The sequence below is a fragment of the Macaca mulatta genome, chromosome 10 (genome assembly GCF_049350105.2).
Source record: "Macaca mulatta isolate MMU2019108-1 chromosome 10, T2T-MMU8v2.0, whole genome shotgun sequence".
NCBI lineage: Eukaryota > Metazoa > Chordata > Mammalia > Primates > Cercopithecidae > Macaca > Macaca mulatta.
Genome location: NC_133415.1, coordinates 75,241,374 through 75,267,020, shown reverse-complemented (window position 1 = coordinate 75,267,020; position 25,647 = coordinate 75,241,374). Strand labels below are relative to the sequence as shown.

The window sequence follows — 25,647 nt, the reverse complement described above, 5'->3', positions numbered from 1 at the left end:
ATGGAGCAGAGACATCTCTAGAAGGTCATTATTCTGGCTACCATGTAAGCCAAATAGTCTTCAGAGTGACCATGTGACTTTAAGCTTCATAATGGGAAATATTAACTATAGAACTGAGCGCTGGATGCATTGTCAATGACGATATGCTGAAGAGTTCTGGGCATTTCAATCTTTTCATGTTTTGAAGAGCTTTTAAAAATCTGTGACATGGCAAAATTGCTTAAATTATCTTTCGAAGCTCCTAGAGGATGCCTAATATCATTTCTTTCCCTTTTAAATTAAGGTCGAAATAGATTTCTGTGGTTGATGAGAAAAGAATTCAGTGGTCACTCATTTCCTTTGGATTATTTGTCATTTAGTCTAATTTATCTTCCAAGTTCAGTCAGAAGCTTGGCAATCTGAAGACTGCATTCCAGACATCTCCTGATTGCAGGGTGATTAAGTGGAAGAAACTTTAAGCTTGACTCTAGGAAGTTTTTCAGTTGTAAGTTAAACATAGGAGCAATCAATTTGGAAAACCACTTAGCAGTGTCTGTAAAAGCTGAATATATGCAGTCCCTGTACCTCAGGTGTTCCATTCCTAGGTATATACTTGACAAAGATGTGTATTTAGGTTTACTAAGAGACACATACAAGAATTGCTTAAAGCAGCGGTATTCAGAATAGCCAAATACTGGAAACCAAATACCCATCAACAGATAAATGAATTATGGTGTATTCACACAAAGGAAGAATATGCAGCAATGAGAATGATCTATAGCTAAATGAAAACTATGGATGAATCACTATAAATAAACATAAGCTGAGCAAAGGAAGTCAGGTACAAAAAAACTACATGCTGTATGATTTAACCTATGTAACGTACAAAAAACAGGCAAAACTAATTTATGCTATTAGAAGTCAGGATAATGGGTTCCCTTGGGGGAAAAGCAACCAGAAGAGAGCCAAAGAGCCTTCTAGAGATTGGTTATATTTTGTTTCTTGATCTGGATATCACTTACTCAGACATGTTTATTTGGGAAAATTCTTTGCACTGTGGACTTACAATATGTGTACTTTTCTGTACGCCTATTATGCATCAGTTATAAGATTTTAAAATAATTAAAATATAAACTCTAGGACAATCAGGGTTAAAAAAAAAAACGTAGCCTGAGACTCTGATTTATCTTTTCTTCTCTTTTTCTGTCTCAGTTGCCTGTTTTTTTGTTTAGATTAAAATCTTTATCAACAGACATTATATAATTCTTTGAAAGGGTTTGTCCTGTAGCTTGTGAATGTGGACTTTCATCATTATTGTGCAGGTCTCTCAAAATTTTTTCAAAAATAATTTTTGTTCTCAGTAAAAATGTTCTCTTTGAAGTTTGGAAGTGAATATCATTAACAGGCCTATCATTCACACCTATTTCCTAACACAACTCTATCCCTTGAATGCTAGCAAGCAAACCTTGTCATCCTTTGCATGTGGATGCTTGTGTTTTTTACCATCTGCCTTTCCCACTACCAGTTCTCTTCCTCTTATTAACAGGATGCATAACACAAATGACGATTTTTACAGGCTGTGAACGTTATTGCTTAATACAGAGAAAGGGCAACAATCTGTTAGTTATTCAGTAGATTTCCTAAGCTAGCCCTGTCGTCTCTTATGCAATCAATGGAAACTTTTGGACATTTTAATACGTAGGTAGGCCCCTGAATAAAGAGTGCTAATTTACCATTTGGTTTGTAGATATTCACAGTATTGGGAACTCAGTAACTTGAAAAACGTGAAAGGTATTGTATTTCAAAGCTAGTTGACTTATCATGACCCCCGTAGGCCAGATGCCTCTTGCAGGATTCAGCCCTTTGCTAGTAGACTTGTCCTAATGAACTAGGGTAAAGTAAGATATCTTTTATAGTTCAACAAGATTCCCCGAACATCCCTCCAAAGATTTACAAGAGAAATATCAGGCTTCTGCTTTTTCCAGTAAAGCAAGACAAATTCTTTCTTTCCCACAGAAACTAAAGAATGACCTGATTGGCTATTTGAAATGACTGTGAATTGTTGGGTCCTATGAAGTATTTTGTAGAAAGCTCTGCCAAAGAATTTTTTTTTAATTACTTAATTAAAAGAATCCCCTCTCTGATTTTTTTTTTAAAAGGTAATGAGAACTTGGGATAAATTTCATTATAAAAATGCTTAAGTGGCAATACCCTAAAAGAATGTGTCTCTAATATACTAGTAAGACACGTTTTATATCCAAAATATAATCAATTCACCTTATTAACTAATACAATATCAGCGTTATAAAGTGGTTGTATGTGGTTTTCCTTAATAAACAATCCAATACATAATAACCCTTGTTGGTCCCAGAAATCTTTTCTCCCCTGGAGATTTTTAAGCAATACTTTTTTCAGTGCTGTCATTCAGTAATTGAACTGTGTCAACCAAGTGAAAACATTTATAAGCTTCTCAGAGGACAGTGCAGTGGTACTGTCTCCATTTATATATAGATCGAGTAGGGCAGCTAACTTTCAGAAGGCTGGCAGCGGGTGGGGGGGTGGGGGTGGGGGGGGGTGCAAGTTACTTCATTGTTGAACCATTATTGCCATCTATTGGACTCATCCTGCTATTGCATCGTGTGAACCCTGAAAGATAGTTAAATCAATTTAGAACTTTCGAATCTCGTTGACTTTTTACTTGAAAATCTTTTTTATATAATGGATTTTACTGGGTCTGACTGAAGCCCATAGCTATGGAAGAATGTAATGCTTCATACTGATATGAATATTTAACCTAGCAGAAATATCCACTAATTCTTCAGGGGAAAAACAATTTATTTAATTACTTGTATATTGGCTAAATATGTAGCTTTAATTACTGTATATTGGCTAAATATGATGCTGAATTATTTCTGATGGAGTTAGATTTCCAATCATGCTGATATTTAAGGATGCACCCATGTTATCCTGACCTCTTAAAAAGAATATCAGCATTTTCTACGATATGTGCTTTGTTGTGATGACAAGACGTCCATCAAATAAGCTTGCAGACAAATATTAGGATAAAGTTGGCCCTTCACGATTATTGTGTAGTGAGTTTGCTGCCAAAGCCCCAGAGTTCCTGCCCCAGCTCCTAACTTCTTTCACTACTGCAAGGTCCTCTCTGGCCTTGGGGAAAATGTCAACACAAGATCGCTGAGCTATGTGCTGACCAAGCATTGCATGGAAGAGTTGGGGCTTGGGAAAGAAGGGAAAGATGAAGGAGGGATAATTGATTTGTTTTCGGGGTCATAGAGACCCTGAGAGAGTGTTTGTATATCAAAATAGAATACACGTACAATAGAAGGCAAACTGTGTTCAATGCCAGCAAACTGTGTTCAATGCCATGTGTTTAAAAACATATAGGGAAAAAATATTAAGACAAGCATTTTTTAATAGAAGTTTAAAAAATTTAAGTGGTATTTATGAACAAATCCAGTTTAGGAAAAAAATCTATATTTAAAAGGTCAGTGTAATTTCCTATAACGAACGAAGTTTAAATCCCTGAAAAAAATAATTTTAAAACCAACAGAAAGCCCAACTTCCAAGGAAATCTGTAATTAATTTTTGATAAAATATGTGTTACAAGTGCTTTAAAGCTAAATGTTGAAATGTTGACATCATGATCTGTTATTAAAATTTGACAGGAGAAGCTGATACGGAAAGTGACGACGATGATGATGATGATGACTGTAAAAAATCTTCAATGGATGAGGTGGGTACTTAGGGTTTCTGGTCCCAAAGGCATTCCACCAACCTGTACCCTCCTGGATCTGTCTCATGGTCACTTTCTGCCATCTAGTGGCAAAAAGTAAATTTGTGCCTTCCAATGACCAGCTTCAATTTTTGATGCAGTTAAATGGCTTATGAAATGTTCCAAAGACCAGAGAAGATATGCGGTTTAGAAAAATGCTCAGAACTGTGACATTCATTGCATTGTTGTAATTTTGGAACACTAGAGCTACCTATTTATATAAACTTAGGCATCCTGAGTAACTTGATTAGCTCAGAAATATTAAGTGCACAGAACCTAGAAGAGAATCAGAAGCAGGTCAATCGGAATTTTGGAATTTTAGAATTTTGTCTTAGCAAAAGTTTATACTGAAACGATCTCGGAAACAGAGTGAGACCTCATACCTTTAAAAACAAGTTAAAATGAAAGATAAAACACATCCAGGTGCAGTGGTGTACACCTGTAGTTCCAGCTACTAGGGAGGCTGAGGGAGGAGGATGGCTTGAGTCCAAAAATTTGAGGCTGCAGTGAGCTATGATCACACCACTGTGCTCCAGCTTAGATAACAGAGCAAGACACTGTCTCTCTTTAAAAATACATATTTTTAAGTTTATATTGAATCTGCTTTCAAATTTGTTAGATATGTTCTGTCTCAGCACTTGTAGCTCTACAATTTAGTGAAAATGAAACAAACAATAAGCTGCTCTTATTTAATGTCCTTCCTCTTAGAATTATTTTTTAATGTCTAAAGTTTTGTTTAATTATGTTCCGCCACTAAATTTCAATTTTTAATTTCCAGGAAGAAAACAACTTACCGTGTCTGGCAAAGTATATGTTCCTGAGCATGATTTTAATTGTGTATAATTTCTGATCAGTGATTCTAAATAATTTTTAAACTCTCTTGCTAATTGGATAGTCCATTTGCAAATGAATGTTTCCCAGTTAACATTTGACCTAAATATTACTCCCAGAATTTTTATAAGACACTCATCTCCATGCATCCTCTCTTCTAAAAGTGTGAGAAAATGTTAGATCACTCTACAGAGGGCCAACTTGTGCCAACACTGTATTATTGGTTTTCTTTTTCATTAAAAACTCTAGCAAAGTAATATGCCATATCTAATAATAGCAAAAGCAGCGTAAGATTGTACTACTTGCCAGGTACTGGTCTAAGCTCCTTCACATAAATTAACTTATTTTTTAATCAAAAACCACTATATGCTGTAGGAATTGATTTTATCCTGATTTTACAAATGAGTCAACTGAGGCACAGGGCAGTTAAGTAAGTTGCTCCAGGTTGCCCGGTTTCTAACTAGTGGACTTGGTATTCAAAATCAGGCAGGCTAGCTCTGGAACCCGAGCCATTAATCCCTGCACTATACTACCCTGCTTGTCTAAGACACACCAGGAACCAAGAAGGCAGGGAGGGAGGAGTGTTGATGAAGAAAAGCAGGAGTTGTTTACCCACCCCTGCCCATTTCCACAAAGCAACCTTTTTTATTATTATTAACAATTTTCAGTTCATTTGGTGGTCACCTGCCTAATAATTTTCTTATTGTGCAGTGAATTCTTAATTTACTAATCTGATGAGAACACATGGACACATAGAGGGGAACCACAGACATGGGGCCTAACTGAAGGTGGAGGTGGGAGGAGGGAGAACATCAGGAAAAATAGCTAATGGACGCCAGGCTTAATACCTGGGTGACAAAATAATCTGGACAACAAACCCCTGTGACATGAGTTTACCTATATATATATATATATATAAAAACCCTGCACATGTACCCCTGAACTTAAAAGAAAAGTTAAGAAAAAAAAATTACTAACCTTAGACAACACCTATGGACCCCCTGCAATAGAAGATGAGCTATAGCTCAGTACTTCTCAAACTTTGATGGGCATTCCAGTCACCTCAGTAAAATGCAGGATCTGAGCCTGAGGCCTGCAGAGGGGCTAAGATCAGGCATTTCTAGGAGGGGGCAGGGGGTACGGAGTGATTCTGCTGGGGCCGTGCTGCCAGCCGCCATTCAACCTCCCACCTCCCTTCCTCCCTCCCTTTTATCAAATGAGGTGTTGCTGTTGCCTTTCTCCTGTAATGATTTTTCTTTTTGTAATTTTCAGAAAGGGAGGGATGATTATCTGCATGCTTGAGTCATGTTGTCATTTTCCTAGGAAAATAACTGATAATATAATGCTGACTCTGGCAATGTCTTCTGTTTTATTCCTACTTCCAGGGGACCGCTGGAAGTGAGGCTATGGCCACAGAGGAAATGTCTAACCTGGTGAACTACATTCAGCCGGTCAAGTTTGAGTCATTTGAAATTTCAAAAAGTAAGTTTTCCCTGGAGAGAAACCCCTCTTGTAGCATATAATGATTATATTTTAAATGCAGAGTAATGGGACCAAAGAATGTTACCCTTAATAGAGCTATTTATACTTTTGAATATATTTTTAAATATATGTACATTTTGACTGTCTTGTTACCTTTACACATATATATAATAAATATACATGTATTGTAATATATAAAAATAACCATATGAGAAAGTACAATTGGGAATTGTACTTTGCTTTTTGTTCGCAACGCACAGTGACATCCATCTATTACATAAGTGATAATGTTGAAATAAACTATTTCCCAGAAGGGAAGCAGGCAGAGACTTGATGAACCCTGATAATTAGAAATAGAACCAATTTATCTATATTCCATTTGTCCAGCACATTTTGTATGTTTAGAATAAAACGCATTAATTCACATCACTTTGTGTTTTCCCTTTATTCAACTATACATCCATACTTATGCAAATAAAAATATCATCTTTACCCAGAAAAAAGGGTTCTTTTATGAAAATGCCCCTTGTATTTGCATGAAGTGTAACATGTTATCAGATTAAGGGAATCCTTGAAACTTACTAGCTGCTTATAAGGGTGTACACTAAAAACAGAAATGTTGCCTAAATGTACTAGCTTCTAATCAAGGATGGCTTTGCAGCTGTATTAAAATCCAAGCCTCTACAAAACACACTTGTTTATATTTGTATAATTTTACAAAAAGTCTTCACTTAGTGGTGTATGGAATCTAGATCTCTACAACAAAGAATTCAACTTCCAAGAGTTTATATATAATGATTTCTCAACATTTAATTCGACGTCCTAATTTCTGATATTTCCTACAAGTTGTTTTATTTGAAACATCCTTGCATAGTTATTTTTATACCACTGTAATTTCATTGACTGCAAAATGAGTTTCTCTAACTCATTAGTTAAAGTTCCAAGATAAGTAGCCAAGTGTGAGAAAGAGCCGATATATTTAGATTCGTCAGAACCTGGAAACAACAGCACCAGCTAGACTCACAAACAAGCACTTTTCTCCATGTGTTTAATATGATTTTATAATCTTAAAAAAAGAATATTCAACATATTTTACCAAGTACCTACTAATGTTGACTTAATTTTAATTAATAGTTATGCTTAATTTAATAAGTCATATAAAAATAGATTTATGATGGACCAAAATAAGACAAGCCAAGGTTTGCCTCAGAGTGGATTGGAGAAGATGAGAAGATGGATAAAGAAGCCTGGAAATCATTAAGAAAAACGAGGTTTTAATTTTGAAAGAGAGGTCAAAGAGGGAAAATATGTCAAAGATAAGTCAGTTTAAAAAATTTGGAGCTGTATAACCACCCTGTGCGATACTTATCTAAAATACTGCTCATAATAGTTGTTTTTTAGTGGGGACGAGGGTAGAAAGTGACTCTTGCTCTTTCTAAACTAGGATAACTTTGTTTTGTTTCTCTCACTTTAATTGGAGGCTTGAATTTCACTTTCAAAATGTTTCTCTTGTGTTTAGCACATCCTCCTCTCTGGTCTCCATTTTGTTTCATACTGTGTTAGTCGGTTCTCGTGCTGCTATGAAGAAATATCTGAGACTGGGTAATTTGTAAAGAAAAGAGGTTTAATTGACTCACAGTTCTGCATGGCTGGGGAGACCTCAGGAAACTTAACAATCATGGTGGAAGGCGACTCTTCACAGGGCAGCAGGAGAGAGAATGAGAACAGACAAGGGAAATGCCAGATGCTTATAAAACCATCAGCTCTCATGAGACTAATGCATTATCATGAGAACAACATGAGGGAACCATGCCCATAATTCAATTACCCCCACCTGGTAACCCCCTCTTGACACTGTGGGTATTACAATTCAAGATGAGATTTTGGGTGGGGACACAGCCAAACCATATCATGTATCTAATATGAAAATGAAGCCATGAGACTGGAAAATTTCCAAGGATCTTTCTGTTTTCAAAGACCATAATTCTGTCATATTAGTTATTTGAACAAAAAAGTATATACAAACTGATAAGGTGACAATGTGGGTATGAGAGAGATAGCACCTAGCACAAACATTCCCATGGTCTCTTTTGTTAAACCCCACATTGGCCCTTATCAGTTTGTATATACGTTTTTGTATATACAAAATCTGGGTGAATTTAGAACAAAAGATTCCCACAGGGTCCCTGCTCTTTTGACAAATTTTTTTATTGCCACACTATACTTATCTAAAATTCATTTATGTCCCTAAATTACAAAAGCATAAGTAGCTCTGACCCAAGTAGCAAATATTAGAAAAGACAACTAACAAGACTCAGCTTTTGTTACAGGTAAATAGTGCACTAGAAAAAAAAATTAAATATTAAAGTTACATTGAGGTTTGTTTGCTCTCAACTTCACTGAACATTTACCCATTTCTTTTATAAGTTATAATTTATAACAATGAATTGTATTTCTCATCTTCCCTTTTTTTGTTTTGTTGTTGCTTAACTCAGAAAGAAATAAAAGTTTTGAAATGTCTTCCTTCGTGGAAACCAAAGGACTTGAACAACTCACCAAGTCTCCGGTGGAATTTGTAGAGTATCCTTGATTTGACGAATGGCTGCAGAATGAACACTGCTGAAGTCTTGTGCTATTTGTTCATTTGTTTTTTTAATAAGGAGAAAGATGCATAAAATGGCTTAAATATATAGCCTGGGGCGGATAAATAGTTTCAGGTATCATATACAATGCTGGGCGGGGTAGTCTGGCCTATGGAATAAAAAACTGGTCTTGGAATAAAGGAAGCCTAGATTTCAAGGTTGCCTTCACACCACCAAGCTCTGTGTCTTTTGGCAATTTGCTTAATCGAGACTTTCCTTGTCTATAAAACAGAAGTAATGATACTATCTTTATGGTTTGCTCTTTGGATTAGGTACAACATATGTAACATGAGTATGCATACTTTACACATATGTAAGATATATGTAAAGAAATATATGCCTGACTTGGCATCTCACATACTTATAAGTACCATATGTCCAAATAGTGAAGATGATGATGATGACATTGTAAATATAAATATACATTACTAAGAATGGATTTATTGATATTACTGACAACAAAAATTTTTGCTATTGTCCATGAACTAAAATAAAGTGAAGCAGGCTATTAAATTTCTTTCATAAAATTAACACTAAATATCACAAAGTGCTCAATTTCATGTAGTAAGTCCTAGAATAAAGTTACCTTTAAAATTCATCAATGGAAAAAGAAATAAATGTTGACTCCATAAATAAAGTCCTGCTAGAAAATTATCATTGTTAGTATTCATTATTGACTGTGTGATAGACCTTGTCTTAGCTCATTCAATTCTCACAGTAGTCCAATGATGTAGAAATTGTTTAATCTATTTTATAGATGAGGAAACGGAGGCACAGAAAGACAAAATAACTTGTCCAAGGTTATTCAGCTAGCAAGGTTGAGAGTTGAGGTTCAATTTCATTTTGCCTAGCTCAGAATCCTAACCAACCTTCACCTAACTTGGTGATAGGAATTAGTCAGTCATGTTTTAAAGACATAGCATGGTCCAACAACTACAAGATTCTTAGGATGGAAAACTGATGATGATAGGAACCAAAATATGAAGCAAGATCAGAAACTTCCATGCTACATTGACCTTATTATCAATTATAAAGAGTACCACAGTCTTGGCAAATAGCATTCCCAGAGAAAATTAATAAAATGAGCAGACAGCATTTCAAAAATAGCTATACAGTGCATATTATCTACTTCTGCCAAACACAATATCATTCTTTCAAATGATTTAACACATTCCAGCCTCCTTATGTGTCCTTAGTCATTAAGTCCATCCTTAATACTCTCCACAAAATCACATTGACTTTGCCTCAGCCACTTTTTGCTACCTCATTGACTTTTACCCACGGGGCTCTGCAAAGGTGATGCTATGCCTATGTGATAAGAGCATACTTATTATGTTGGTTTAGAAAGCTTTTTGCATATTTGATATTACTGACAGCAAAAATTTTTGCTATTATGCATGAACTAAATTAAAATGAAACAGGGTATTTAATTTCTTTCATAAAATTAGCACTAAATATCCCAAAGTAGCCCAATGAGATCATCAATATTTACTTCATTTTCCAAATGGAGAAAGATGGAAGATAGCTTCTTAGTGAGTATTGCTGACTAAATATTTTTATAATTGTATTCACTACTTAACATGATGGTCCAGATATAACAAAATGCAGCTTAGCAGGATATATCCAAAAGGAACACGTGTGGATTCATCCAACTATATGCCTCAGCTCTTCTGGAATGCGGGTTGTCAGATGGTGGCACTTAATTTCCAGACAATGGGTAAGTACATGCTTGTTCCCATTCTGCTATAAAGTCACATTGCCAAGTGTCCAAAAACCATTCTTACATAATTGGGAGAGAGAAAATTGCCAGACTTGATTGAAAAAAATAATAAAAGCAAATTTCAATGAAGGGAATATCCATGCATAAAAAAAGTGAATTTTGAAAATCTAGACATTTTATTCAATTATTCTGTAAATGGATCTTTATTTCTGCAGGTTTTGCATTATTTTTCAAACAAAAATTTTTATACTTTTAAAAATAATACATATTTATTTTGAAAATAATGGAAAATTCAGTAAGTACTTTAAAAATGAACTGCCAGGAATGCTACCAACTCAGAGATTCGACAGTGTTGACTTTTAGCTTTGTAATCTATGTCTTTTTTGTCTACATATAAATGCTTTTTTATGTAACTCCTCATTTAAAATAAATACATATATATAATTCGTATATACATATATAAACATACACTCACTTAAGGGCCATACACAGACATGAATTTCAATAACTTCTTACTAAGCGTATTTCACAATTCACTAAAAGCTTATTTCTATTCCCTAAATTTCTTTTGGAAAAGATTTTAAAAACAGAATTACTAGTGTTAAAAAATGTGAAGGTTTTAATTACCTTTATGAATATTGCCAAATTGTCTGTAAAAAATGTTGCGCTACATTACTCCGCTGTTGGCAAAGTTTAATATGACGTGGCCTCTTATTTGCGATCTTGGTGATTAAGTATTATCATTAAATAATAATAATAGTAATTAAACTTCAGACAAAAATCTGTTATTCCACTGTTATTTTAAATTCATTTCTTGAATCATTATTGAAATTGAACTTTTAAAAATATGTTCCTTGATTTTTGTATTTCTGCTTTTATGAATTGCATATTCAGGACTATCGTCAATTTTCTTGTTGATTTATAACAGCACTTTTTTATTTAAAGGGTATAATGTCTTTTGTGAACCAGACAAATTCATCGGATCAGGTCGGGCTGATTAATGTTTAATTAAAGTTCTTGGTTTACGTGTGTGATTACAGCCTTCTCACCCCAGGATGAGAGCCTTATGCTCCCATTTTTCCCATGGTTTCTTTTTTATTTAGCCTTTTCATCCATCAGAATTTAATTTTGGTCCATAGTCTAAGTGAGATCAATCCTTTTTTTCATCCTAAACAGTCATCCCACTGAACTGGAATTACACTTTAATAGATGCAGCCTTTTTCGTTGTGGTTATTAATTCAGACCCATTTTTTTCACTTTATATCTTTTCCATTAATAAATTTGTCTGCCTTCCGGGATGCAATAACTCACTGTTTTTTTACTGTATTTTATAATATGGATTAATACCTGGAAGTGGTGATTCTCCTTTACTACCATTAATTTTCAATTCCTTTTTTGCCATTGCCAGTGGAATTCTTATTTCAAATAAACTTAATCTAACTGTGTTGTGTTTACTTTGACCACTAAAAAAAAGAAAACTATTTTTTAAATCACATTAAATTTATAAATTTATCTGACAAAAGCTGACACCTTTTTAATTTTTACTCTTTCTGTCACAGGAAATATGCTTTTCTCTTTACTTTAAAATTTTTTGTGTTTAGTCCCTCAGCAAAATCACTTGTCTTCATCAGAGGTCTAGTTTTCTTAGATTGGCTCTTTCTTTTTATTTATATTATATTTTTAACAGATTGTTTCTGGATATTTATATTTGTATGTTTATTTATTTTATAAATTATTATATTTTACAAATGATCATCTTCCTAAATTCTTATAATAGCCTATTTTTTTGCAGTACATTCTATTGGAATTTTTAGACACACAAAGACAGTAATTTAATCATATCTCATTTCTCCGCCTGCCTTATTTATTGCTTTGGCCTGACCATTCTAAGGTATTAAATGAGGGTTCCGAGTGGGCATCTTCCTTTTTTTTCAGTAGGAAGTTCAACATTATGCCTTTTATTAAGTATCTATCAAGCTCTAAGTCACAATTAAGAGCAATTTGCTAGATATTTATGGCTTTTAAAAATCAATTATTTTTTTATTGATACATAATAGCTGTACAAATGTTTACAGTACATATGATAATTTGATACATTTATATAATAAAAGCAGAGTAACTGGGATATCCATCACCTGAAATATTTATCTTTACATTAGAAACAATCAAATTGTTCTCTTCTAGCTATTTTCAAATGTACAAACTATTAATGTTAACTATAGTCACCTCCTTGTCTATCAAACACCAGGTCTTACATCTTCTATCTAAGTGAAGAGTGGGCATCTTTCTCTTCATCCTGATCCTAATATAAATTTCAGTGTTGTGATATCATCAAGTCAGATATTGGCTGTGTCTTTGAGTCAGATATTCTTTAACATACTAAAGGACACGGGTCCTATTCGAATAATGTTTTAGAAGTTTGTATTGAATGTTATTAAATGTCTCTTGGACATCCATTGGGATGCTCAAATGTTCATCTTTCAGACATAAATGTGATAAGTTATCTTAATAGATCTCATTTCCTATTATATAATTATCCTTTTGTTCCCAAGGTAGGCTCTACTTATTTGTTGTGTATTATTTTTAGAATATATGACTTGCTAATGTAATTTTCAGGCTTTTGAAGCTAATTTTTTCAAGTGTCATAAATCCATTATTTTTCTTGAAATTTTGTCCAATTTTGGCATCATAGTTGTGTTTATAAAATAATAGTTTAGTAAGAGAAAATTTCACTTTTTTTTTCTGCTCTAAAAATGATTTGTTACATGAAACTTTAGAATAATTCTATCATCACCTCCTTATTATCCACATAGAGATGAGTTGTGACACAGATAACCTGGAACAGTTGACAACTTCCCAGATTCTTTACAACTTTAATATGTATTTTTACACCCTATCAATTGCAATATGTGTGAACGTTCATTTGATGCACTGAGTCTGAGGAAAATTTTGACCAGTAACCTTTGATTGCTGGAAGAGTCTATGCATAATTAGACATTCATTGTAAGTAATCACAGAAGTGCAAATTTTTAAAAAGTAATTTTATGTACAAATTAAAAACCAAGAAAAGGAATGACGGAATCCTCTTTTAATGAGGTATGGAGAAGTCCATTCTCAAAAACATGGCTTAGCAGTATAAGCTGGTTTAAGCTTTTGGAAGGGGATTTTAGCAAGGCATCAAAGAAAGCTTTTCCAATGTGGACATCATTTGTCCCAGAAATTCCACTTATAAGAAAATCACTGATGATGGCTTCAAAGATTTCACCACAGTGATGTTTATCAAAACATCATAAGGGTGAAAACTTAGAAAAAACATAAATGTGCCCAAAAGGGGACTGATTAAATACATTATATTCTAATATATGCTTTAAGTATTAGAATACTATATTTAATATATTATATATTAATGTATTAGAATATAATTATTATATTATGATATACATTATAGAATAATTATTAATAAATATATTAGAATAAATAAATTATATTATTCTAATATATATTATCTATAGCATATAGGTATAATATGTAATATAGATATATAATATATAATATAGACATATAATATATAATAATAGAATAATATATCTAATATATTAGATCTATTATATATTAGATATTTTATATTTACTATATATAATTATATATTAGATATTTTATATATACTATATATAATTATATATAGATACTAGATACATTATATATGTATATTAAATATTACAATATAATATATTCTATTATATATTACAATATAATATATTCTATTATATATTAATATAATATTTAATACATAATATAATATCTAAATATATTATTCTAATATATTTAATCAAAGGAATTTGAGAAAGCTGTTATAATTAAGGCAGATAAATATCAAATGAAATCAACATACTGTATGTCAAAATATATTTGAAGTGGAAAAGCAGACTGTATACCCCCCTGTTGGCAGTGATTATTTCTGGATTTGGGGATTACAGGTAAATTTTTTTTCTTATCTGTGTTTTCTACATTTCTACAATAACTAACTCTCTTCTAAAGGAGTACAGTCATAAAAGTAGACCGTGATAAACTTAACTTTACAATCTTACTTTCTTATCCCAAATATAGATAAATTCACAATAAGACTTGTATTTTTGATACTCAGACCTGGCTATGCAAATAAATATGGGGATGTATGAATACAACGGAAAGAGTGGCTATCGATTGAAGCCAGAGTTCATGAGGAGGCCTGACAAGCATTTTGATCCATTTACTGAAGGCATCGTAGATGGGATAGTGGCAAACACTTTGTCTGTTAAGGTATGTATTCCCCATCACAAAAGCGTTCCTAACAATAGTGTTGAATTTACATTGCATAAAGAAGTGGCTTAGTCATTACAAATTTAGTAACTAGCAAAGATTCTACTTTCTTCCTACATTTTTTTTCTCTAAAGATCAAATACACATTAAAAGTTTTCGTAGGCCACATGGATAAGATAAAGGGACTGAATCTCATTCTTAATGATAAAAATCGGACTCTAAATCAATAAAATAAGTTAGAGAGACTCGTCATAACCAATTCTCTTTTTTGGTGTAACTATCCTACTGTGAAATTTACATGATAATTAGTGGCCCATATTGGAGAGATTTTCTGGTCTTTTTTTCCCCCGCTTTGGTTCTTAGCAAAATTAGAGAAAGAACATTCCCTCAATAAATTATCAAATATTAAACAAAAGCTTTCAAGTTACTTTAAATGGTTTTTAAAAATCTTCCAGAGCATTCAGAGATTTTAAAACACATGTTAATGATCTTTAAATAAAAGAGGTGCTTTATTAAATATTTATGTATATATTGATATATATACATATACATATATCATAAATATATAAAATCATATATATACATACATATGTATATCTGACCCTAAATAATTCCAAATGATTTTTTATTCTTTGAAATTGATTTTATAGCAGATATAATTTTTTAGCAATCAGAAAATATTTTTAATACTGTGAAAGGAAAATCAATTTTTTAGAATACATTTTTACATGGATTCTTCACTGTTAAAGCTTTTCAAAAATATTATCTGTTTTCTGTTTAACTGAATAACTATAGAACTAAGAAATTTTTTTAATGGACATAAATGCAATTTTTTGATTAACCTTAAACAAAGGCATTTGAAAAACTATGTAAAAAACTTTCTATAACAGCTTCACTAATTTCTTTCTACCCTAAGCAGTTGAGCACATTTTTACCTTAAAACTTTTGTCACTTTATATCAAGGGTTTAAAGAATAAAATTTCAATGAAGTGTCTCATAATTATATCTTTTGAAATTACTTCAAGCCACATATATAAAGAGTTCAAGTTGGCAGAATTAGAGTTTATTTTAGGAAACTGTTTTCAGAAAAGGCTGTTTAATTTCTGTCAGGTGTGATTAAGATAAACTCATAAGCTTCATGTACTGATAGAATGCTGCTTTTAGAATCGTTTTCAATTGTTACAGTTCGGTTGAATTAATAACATTTTTGTCTTGTTTGTAGATTCGTCTTGTTTTGAATGTATTTGTTTGCTTTTTTTTGTCTTGAAAATTCTACTGTTACAGTAAGCAATTATAAAACAATGACACAGAGGCAGGAAAGTATGTTGAGTTGTGAAGGGGAAATAACTGAGCCCCAGACAAGTGTAACCTGCTGCTCCTGTCCAGAGATGCTGTTCCAGAGCTGTCAGTCTCCCCAGAATGGACAGTCCTCACTGCAGTAGAGCCCTACCTTTCACATTATAGCTAGAGCCAAGATGCAGATCATAACTTTCCAATTATGCCTTTGTGTTCATTTTCTGGCATAGATTTTATAATGTCAGAATGGACTTATGAGCTTACACAATGTTGTACCATCCTATTTTACTGATGAGAACATTGTGGTTTAGTGTCATGAATTTAGTATAGGACTCTACTTTGGTCAAACATCTTAAACACACAAAATCTGTGCATCTGAATTCCAAGTAGGACTTCTATAACTTAGAAGTTTTAAACATGTTTTGAAATGTCTGCTCATTTTATAGACATGGTTCTCACGAAGAACCTCAAGTTAAACAAAGAGATTGTTGCTAGCAGGTCCCATGCACTCAAGCCAAAGAGAACATACAGGGGAAATGAGTTGTCCCAGGATAAATTCAGAGAGCCTTCCTGATGACTTTCTCTCACATTACTCAGAATTTCTGACCACATCAGCATGTAACTGACTTTGACTTTACTCAACCTTTGATGGCTATTCTCACGCCACCATTTTGTCTGATTTCTGGCCCGGCCATAATTCTGTCCCCTTTCACAATCTTGAGTTCAGATTGTGAGCCCAGCCGTAATGCTGTTTCCTTTTCACAATCTTGAGCTCAGAAAGTTCTTGACCAGTAGGCAACTTTCTTGTAACCACCTAACCCGGATTCACCAGGTTTGCTCTGTCGGCACTTGCTTCCTGCTGTTCACCTTCCTAGTATACAGCAGAAGCACATCTTGTTTGCCTCCATTAACCTTTATGACAGCTAATGGATACCTCAGGTTTTGAAAATTTGGACAGAAATAGAGGCAGACCTGGAAGACATTTATAAATATGTAATATTAAAAATCTCTTTTAAGTCTATAATATCAATTAGTTCTGTAGCTAGACAAAGAATACCTAACTGTAGATGGTGACACCATGTGAGATTAGGGGTACCGATAAACTGATCTCGATGGTTTAAAGTGAATACTTGTTCATTTATTCCTCCTACAATACTTTGTCTTATTAATTGACTACTTCTAACCTTACCATTTTCAATATCCCTCTACCAATCTGTATTAGTTCATTTTCACAGTGTTATAAAGAACTACCTGAGACTGAGCAATTTATAAAGAAAAGAGGTTTAATTGACTCACAGTTCTGCATGCCTAAGGAGGCCTCATGAAACTTACAATTATGGTGGAAAGTGAAGGGGAAGCAAAGCACATGTCACACGAAGGAAGGAGAGAGAGAGCGAAGGGAGAACACTTTTAAACCATCAGATCTTGTGAGAACTCACTATCATGAGAACAGCATGAGAGAAACCACTCCCATAATCCAATCACCTCACACCAGTTCCCTCCCTAAACGTGTGGGGATTACAATTTAACATGAGATTTGGGTGAGGACACAGAACCAAACCATATCACAACCCGTTAAGAGAAAGGGAAATCATATTTCTACTTTTGCTTCTATTCCATTTTGCTTATAAGTCAACATTCGCCAGCAGCATTTGTGGCTCTTTAAAGTATTCTCTTATGTCTGTGTTATTTACGTATCAAAACTCCTTATGGATTGATTGATTTATTTTCTAGATTATATCAGGTCAGTTTCTTTCTGATAAGAAAGTCGGGACTTACGTGGAAGTGGATATGTTTGGTTTGCCTGTGGATACAAGGAGGAAGGCATTTAAGACCAAGACATCCCAAGGAAATGCTGTGAATCCTGTCTGGGAAGAAGAACCTATTGTGTTCAAAAAGGTTGGTCACAAGTTCTTGATATGAGTTATAACTGCATTTTCAGGTGTTTTACACTGAGAAAATAATGAAATGGTGAATTACTTATTGTTTAATTTGGAAATTTACACATTTATAAAGCAATTACCCTTTGAAAGCCATTCTGAAAACTCTTCAAGAATTCTGTTAATCACTTGTTTGGATTTTCAGAATTGTATTGTAAATCAATTCATTCTAGTATGCCTCAAATGGACAGCCATAAAAACATATACATTTAACTCCTATCATCTGATAGTACAAGTGATAAATGATACTTTTTAATTATAACTCAAATGAAGTAGAGTGGAAGTAGGGAATAATATAGTGGCTGAGAGAAAGAAAATTCATACTTCCTTTAAAAGGAATATTATTTAAATTCCCCAAAATCTCTAGCCTCTGAGAGCTGGTCATTCAATCTTGTCTGGGTTCCATCTAATAAAATTGAAACCTTTCACACTCAACTGGGCCCTTCTCTTTCTTCACCAAAAAGCAAATCTTCTTCACACATGCTTATCATGTAAAGGAAGAAAGTAAGTTCAGTGGGAAGTAGAATTTTTACCCTACTCTTTGCTTTTTTTCTGGCCAAAATACCTACAAAGCCAGTCTTCTGCAAGGAGAATAGCTATATGGAAACTCTCTGTGCTCTGAGATTTTTCCATATGTTAACTGAGTTTAATAATAATGTTTACTATAATGTTTACTTCTTAGGGTTATTATGAATATTCCATAAGTAAATACACTAACCACGCTTAAGAAATATCTAGCACAATGAAAATATTCAATAAATGTGAGTTTCCTGGTTTTGTAAACAATACATTTTTAAAGAGATAGTTGACTTCATGTTCTTGACATGAGATATAACTGCATATTTTAGATGTTTCACACTGAGGAAAGAAGTGAGTAGTTGCTCGTTGCTTACTATGGGAATTTACAAATTTATAAAGCAATTGTACTTTGAAAGTTATCCTGAAAGTTATTCTTGTTTTTCGGTGGTGGTTGTTTTCACTTTTTTCTGCTGTCACTTTGAAGATGCAAAAGTAATTTGCTTTGAAAACATAAATGAAATATTCACATGGTGATAAGACCACTGAACTCTTTTTGTTTAAAGATAGAACTTTTGTCATTTCCACATTGAGAATGTTCATGTAAAAATAAAACAGCCTATTTTTTTTTAACAAATGCCTCATTTAGGCAAGGTGATAAAATACAGATGAAGCCCTATCTCTGACAACCCATGTCTTCTCCTCTGACAATGAAATTTATAAGGCAACATCTCAACTTTTTGTCTAAAGTAGCTAAGTAGAAACTTCTACTTGGATCTGAAAAGGTGGTCCTGGCTAGGCGCAGTGGCTCACGCCTGTAATCCCAGCACTTTGGGAGGCCAAGGCGGTGGATCACCTGAGGTCAGGAGTTCGAGACCAGCCTGATCAATGTGGTGAAATGCTGTCTCTACTAAAAAAAAATACAAAAATTAGCCAGGCGTGGAGGCGTGCACCTGTATAGTACCAGCTATTCAGAAGGCTGAGACAGGAGAATTGTTTGAAACTGGGAGGCGGAGGTTGCGGTGAGCCAAGATCATGCCACTGCACTTCAGCCTGGGTGACAGAGCAAGACTCTGTCTCAAAAAAAAAAGAAAGACAGAAAAAAGAAAAGAAAAGCTGGTCCTGATTGAATAATACCTTTCTAATTATTTCTTGGAATTGTTCATTCGTATAACCAGATGTGTCCTTAATGTCCTTTGTAGGTGGTTCTTCCTACTCTGGCCTGTTTGAGAATAGCAGTTTATGAAGAAGGAGGTAAATTCATTGGCCACCGTATCTTGCCAGTGCAAGCCATTCGGCCAGGTATGGATAGTGTGCTGAGAAACTTTTAATTAAAGTTGCAAAGAAAATCATCACTGCTTAAAATATTACTAGAAAATGATTTAGGAAACTATTTTCTGCTTTGTAATTTTGTTACGTAACAAGAGCTATGAGATTTAGTTACATGTTTTTGTGGCATGTTGTAGTATTAACATATTAGTCAACTCTTTCAACAATAATTATGTGTAACAAACAATCTGAAAACTTATATGCAAGTATTTATCTTCATGCTCATAAGTCTGTGGGTTGGCCAGGTGTGGCTGATCTAGCCTGGGCTCAGCAGCATAGCTGTGCTTCAGGTTCTGGGTTGGGTCTATGTCTGTCCCACACGTGCTCACTCTGGGGCCCAGGCTGAAGTGGCAGTTCCTTCCACAATATGGACTTCTCTTGGCAGACCATTGGAATACAGAGGGCCAGTCTAATTCTGCATGAGCATTTTAAGCCTGTGCTTACACCAAAATACTAATATACTGTTGACCAAAGCAGAGCTTAAGCACAAGTCAAGAAATCACGTCAAAGCTGAGCATGGCGGCTCACCCCCATAGTCTCAGCACTTTGGGAGGCTGAGGCAGGAGGATCTCTTGAAGCCAGAAGTTTGAAACCAGCCTGGGCAACAGAGTGAGACCCTGTCTCTACAAAAAATAGTAATAACAATTAAAAAAAAAAGAAGTGATGTCAAGTATAATTCTATTATTGGGACAAGTTTGGATCAATAATTCAGTCTATGACATATGATTTTGAATTCTCTTTTGTAGGGAAAAAAAACATATGGTTGGAAAGGAAAAAATCACAATGAATGTTTTCTTTTCTGATGAGAAAAATAATACCTTATCATTCATAACTGTTATTAAAATGAAAAAAGTGACCTGTTTTTCATCTAAAGTAACCTGAAATACATACTTTCGTCACATAGATGTGCATACTTATAACTAACATTGGGAAGGAAATATGTGCTACACAGCATTATTCTCACCTTCCAGGCTATCACTATATATGTCTAAGGAATGAAAGGAACCAGCCTCTGATGCTGCCTGCTGTCTTTGTCTACATAGAAGTGAAAGACTATGTGCCAGACACATATGCAGGTAAACAACTTAACTCAAATACCCCTTTACTCAAAGGGGCATTTCTGTCTAGGTCACCATATATTTTTGGGTTAGTGGAAGGAAAACTGAACCAAACAAAACAGGAGATTCTGGCTTCAGAATCACCCCTACTTTCGTATGTGTGTTTAGAGGTAAATTGCTTGAGCCATTGTGAATACATTTTAATTTAATGTATTTTAATTAAAATCACAACACCTCAGTTTTTTGAATATTTATTCCCTGGTAGTCTTATTCTCATGGGCCCAGCACTTACCAACTCATGTTATTCGTTACAACAGATGTCTAGGTCTGTACACTGAATTTGTCTTCCACCAATTTTAGAATGCTGATTCTTTTCATGGGTGATATCCTAAATTTAAGGAATTAACCAAGAATCATAAACATAAATGCTTATAGTGCCAAGCAGCTTGGGTGTAAGACACTGGGGAGTACTGGAGACCATGGTAAGCTTGTGGCACATGGTCCATCCAAAGCTGGCAGCCATAACTCATTCCAGCTAGGCACTGCCATTCAAATGATAACTATATTGCCAAATCATTGGGTTATCTCAACAGTCCGGAAAGCAGGCTTTTTATGTGAAATGTCTCCATTTATGAAACATCATTTGAGCCAAATAGGACAATTGTGTGGGCCATTGCTGGAATGGATAGGCCCCTCAAAAAGAAACTAAAGAATCAAGAGTATTGAAGGATCCTGAGTTGAAGCCTGTCCAGTTTGACTCTCAGAACTAAACTCTTAATTTGTCTCTTCCTGAAGTTTCAACAGAGTCCTAACCCTTGTCCATGTTCAAAGTGTTGGTTAGAGGAGTAGATAGTTGTATGGGTAGATGGAAGAATGGAAGATGGATAATGACTGGGTGGATGGATGGATGGATGGGTGGGTAGATGGGTGATGAATGAATGCATGGACTGATGGTCAGACAGATGAGTAAGTAGATGAATGATGGATAATCAATACCTCCAGGACCTTTGATCTAAAATGTCTCTTCCCTATTTAGATGTCATTGAAGCTTTATCAAACCCCATCCGGTATGTGAACCTGATGGAGCAGAGAGCTAAGCAATTGGCTGCTTTGACACTGGAAGATGAAGAAGAAGTAAAGAAAGAGGTGAGAAGGTGTTTTAATCTCACATACAGCATTAAGCATGATTTCCACACCTACTTGTTGGCTTTGTCTAGGTAATATCACATACCTCAGGAGAAGAAATAGAACATTGGAACACTTTCATGGAGTTCAGCATCATGTCACAGAACATCTAGATGATTGACTTAGATTTTTCATATTTCATTTTCTTTTGGTGTTCTGTGGATACCATGAGCATCTTATCTTGTGATAAAATTAAACTGTACACATCTTGCTATTTCCATTGAAACATTCTACATGATTTCATGCCAATTAAAGGTGATAAAGGCACTTAAAAAAGAAGATAATCATCAAATCATTTAGGGTTTCCCTTTGTCTTTAATGTAGTACGCAGGATTTTCAAAGTGCTTTTCTGATTTTTTATAATATGTAAAACATTTAACACAATACCTGGAAAATAGTATGAGCCATGAAGAGTCTACTATCATTATTAGATGGTTTATTTACATATTATAATGTATGTCCTCCAAATAGTTGATATATTATTCCAAATTAGATGTCACAATGCAAAGCGTAATTAAGGAAGGATCTAAAAATAGTAGAAATGAAGTTTAAAAATATAAAGCTTCTATGTAGACTGGCAGTCTTTTTGCTTTTAAAAAAGTGAATTATAACTTGATTATTAAAGGTGACACTAATATTAAAAAGTGATAAAATTTTGCTATTTTCATATTTTATTCAGAGGAAAAACTCAAGAAAAAAGAAAATGGAGAACTGTCAGTATTGGGGGAAAAAACCTTGAAAATTGTTTTAATAACTATAATAGTTATCCATTAAATAGTTCATTTAAATAGTCTATTAAAGTTGATATTGTTCATTAAGTAATGCTTTTCTTATTTCAAAAGCATTCTAGATTTATCATAGAAAATTTAAAACATAAAAATGACAAAAGAAAACAACAAAGAAATCAACTGTAATTCAAATATCCCATCCACTCAGAGATAGCCACAGTGAATGTGGGGTGTATACATATCTAGCCTTTTTATGCACAACTGTTACTCTTTCATAAAATGGGATAATATTCACAGTTTGTGTTGTAAGTGAAAATAAAAGTATTAAGTATCTCATTGTCCATGTCATTAAATATTCTTCTATGACATGACTTTTAATAACTCATAGCCTTCTATCATATAGCTCCACCATAATTTAATTACTAAGCCCCCAATTATTGGATATTTGCAATGCTGCACTATTTTATTTTATTTTATTTTATTTTATTTTATTTATGGGTACATAGTTGGCATATATGTTATGGGGTGCATTTGATATTCTGATATAGGCAAACTGATTTTTGTACACTGATTTTTAATTCTACAACTTCACTGAATGTTCATCAGTTCTAATAGCTTGTTGGTGGAGTCATTCGGTTTTTCCAAATATAAGATCATATCATCTGCAAACAGGAATAACTTGACTTTTTCCAATTTGGATGCCCTTTTTTCATTTTCTTGTCTAATTGCTCTAGCTTGGATTTCCAGTACTATGTTGAATAACAGTGGTGAAAGTGAGCATCCTTGTCTTATTCCAGATCTCAGAGGAAAGGCTTTCAGTTTTTCTTCATTCAGTTTGATACTAGCTGTTGAATTGTTATATATGGCTTTCATTGTGTTGATATATGTTCCTTCTATACCCAGGTAGGGTTTTTTTGAGCGGTTTTACCGGAAGGGATGTTGAATTTTATCAAATGCTTTTTCAACATCAATTGAAATGATCATATGGGTTTTTTCCCTTCATTCTGCTGATATGATGTATCACATTGATTGATTTGCATATGTTGAACCATCCTTGCATCTCTGGGATAAATCCCACTTGGGAGAATAATAGCTCAGCCCCTTGCTTGTGGTGGGCAACTTCTGTGTTGCAGTTCATGCTCCCGAGCGCCCTGTGGGATCAGCCTGAGACTGGAGTTTGCCTGAGGCCACATTTCGACTTATCTTCTTTCCTGTCGTAACCTGTTTGCCTCACCTCCCTGCAGTTTTTTCCTGAGACCATTCTCTCAGTAACTCATGTGCTCAAGAATCCTCATGTCCACTTCTGCTTCTAGGGAAACCAGCAATGCTAAGTAGCTTGCTGTTTTATAAATAAATACAAGAATGAGTTCCCTTTCTGAATTAATTCTTAATTAGTTAATTAAGAATTTAAATACTTGGCAATACTTACATCTTTCATTCTGATATTTCTTCAACGATAATAGTGCTTTTTCTCTTTTCCATGACCTTTAAAAGATTAAGGCTATTCTATGAGTCTCTCAGTTTACTCATATGGACATCAGTATGAAATTAATTTCTCTCTTTGGAAATCCACCAAAGGTTCTCAAATTCTTTTCTCTTTTTCTGCTTTACTTAATAGCATATTTAATAAAGTATAATTAAAGGTAAGGATAATTTACATAGATATAAATAAATCACCATTAATAGCATTCTTCTCTAAATAGAAAACAGGACCTATTAGGTACAATGCATATTACCTGAGTGGCAAAGTTATCTGAATACCAAACCCTTATGACACACCTATATAACAAACCCTCGTGTGTACCCCGAACCTAAAATAAAAGTTAAAAAAAACCCCAAAAAAACAGTAATGTCTTTTTTCAACTGGATGTATTTTATTCTGTAAGAAATAGAGGTTAAATGAAAGCATTTTCAAGTGAAATTACATGTATTTTCGGTATTTAGAGGAAATACTTTTTAGATTATCAACTTTAACCTATTAGTTAGCCATTGTATCTAAGGAATAAGCACTTGCTTCAAGAGAACATTTCCACACTACCATATTTCCGCCTACTTTTTATGTTGTCTGACATACATGTTCTTGTGAGTGAGCTGAAATTTATCTAAAATTGTTTGCAAATATTAGCTGGCTGTGCTGACCCATGCCTGTAATCCCAGCTACTCAGGAGCCTGAGGCAGGGGAATTGCTTGAGTCCAGGAGACTGAGGCTGCAATGAACTATGAATGCACTGCTATACCCTAGCCTGGGCGACAGACACCATGTCTCTTAAAAATAAAATAAAATAAAATAAAATAAAATGAGATAAGATTGTTTGTAAATATTTCCTAATTCAGTGTATGGCTCCGATTAGATATAGTAATTGAGCTAAAGGTCTCATAATGGAACATTTTCCTAATGGTGCTTCAGAGAGACAATTTCTGTAATGACTAGGGGAAAATGTCACCCTAAAGAATGGGAGACATAAGGCCTTTGAGATTGTAGGACTCTTTTTACAAATTGATGTCCTTTGAAAACCTTATCTTTGCACCATCAAAAAGGTATTTCAGGAGAATAAAATGTACAAAACTACGGAAGTAGTTTCAGGTCACTCTTATTTTTGTTGTTCTTTTCTTAAAGGTGAGCAGAAAGCATTTTTAGAAATGTATAATATTGTTTAAACTTGGACAGTATTTGGACATTTTTCAGTTTTAGAAATAATTTTAGAGGCATTGAATCACATAGACTCTGTATTGGTCTAACAGAAAATATGATTTTTTTTCCTTTGACATGTTTAAACTCTTAACTGGCCTCATTTTTACAACTCAAGAAAAAAAAAAATCATTTGCCCTTAACATGTAATGCTAGGAAA

The 25,647-nt window shown here is 33.9% G+C and overlaps 1 protein-coding gene across 3 annotated transcripts in view; it reads left to right on the top strand.

Annotated features, from left to right (window-relative positions):
• Nucleotides 1-25,647, top strand: part of PLCB1 (phospholipase C beta 1) — a 752,445-nt gene that overhangs the window by 586,946 nt on the left and 139,852 nt on the right. For all 3 annotated transcript variants that reach the window (XM_015149373.3, NM_001257867.1, XM_028827440.2), the window contains 9 exon segments: nucleotides 3,666-3,733; nucleotides 5,989-6,085; nucleotides 8,581-8,665; nucleotides 10,320-10,444; nucleotides 14,592-14,746; nucleotides 17,777-17,941; nucleotides 19,701-19,800; nucleotides 20,799-20,903; nucleotides 21,922-22,031. In XM_015149373.3, the coding sequence (XP_015004859.1) occupies nucleotides 3,666-3,733; nucleotides 5,989-6,085; nucleotides 8,581-8,665; nucleotides 10,320-10,444; nucleotides 14,592-14,746; nucleotides 17,777-17,941; nucleotides 19,701-19,800; nucleotides 20,799-20,903; nucleotides 21,922-22,031 (1,010 nt within the window).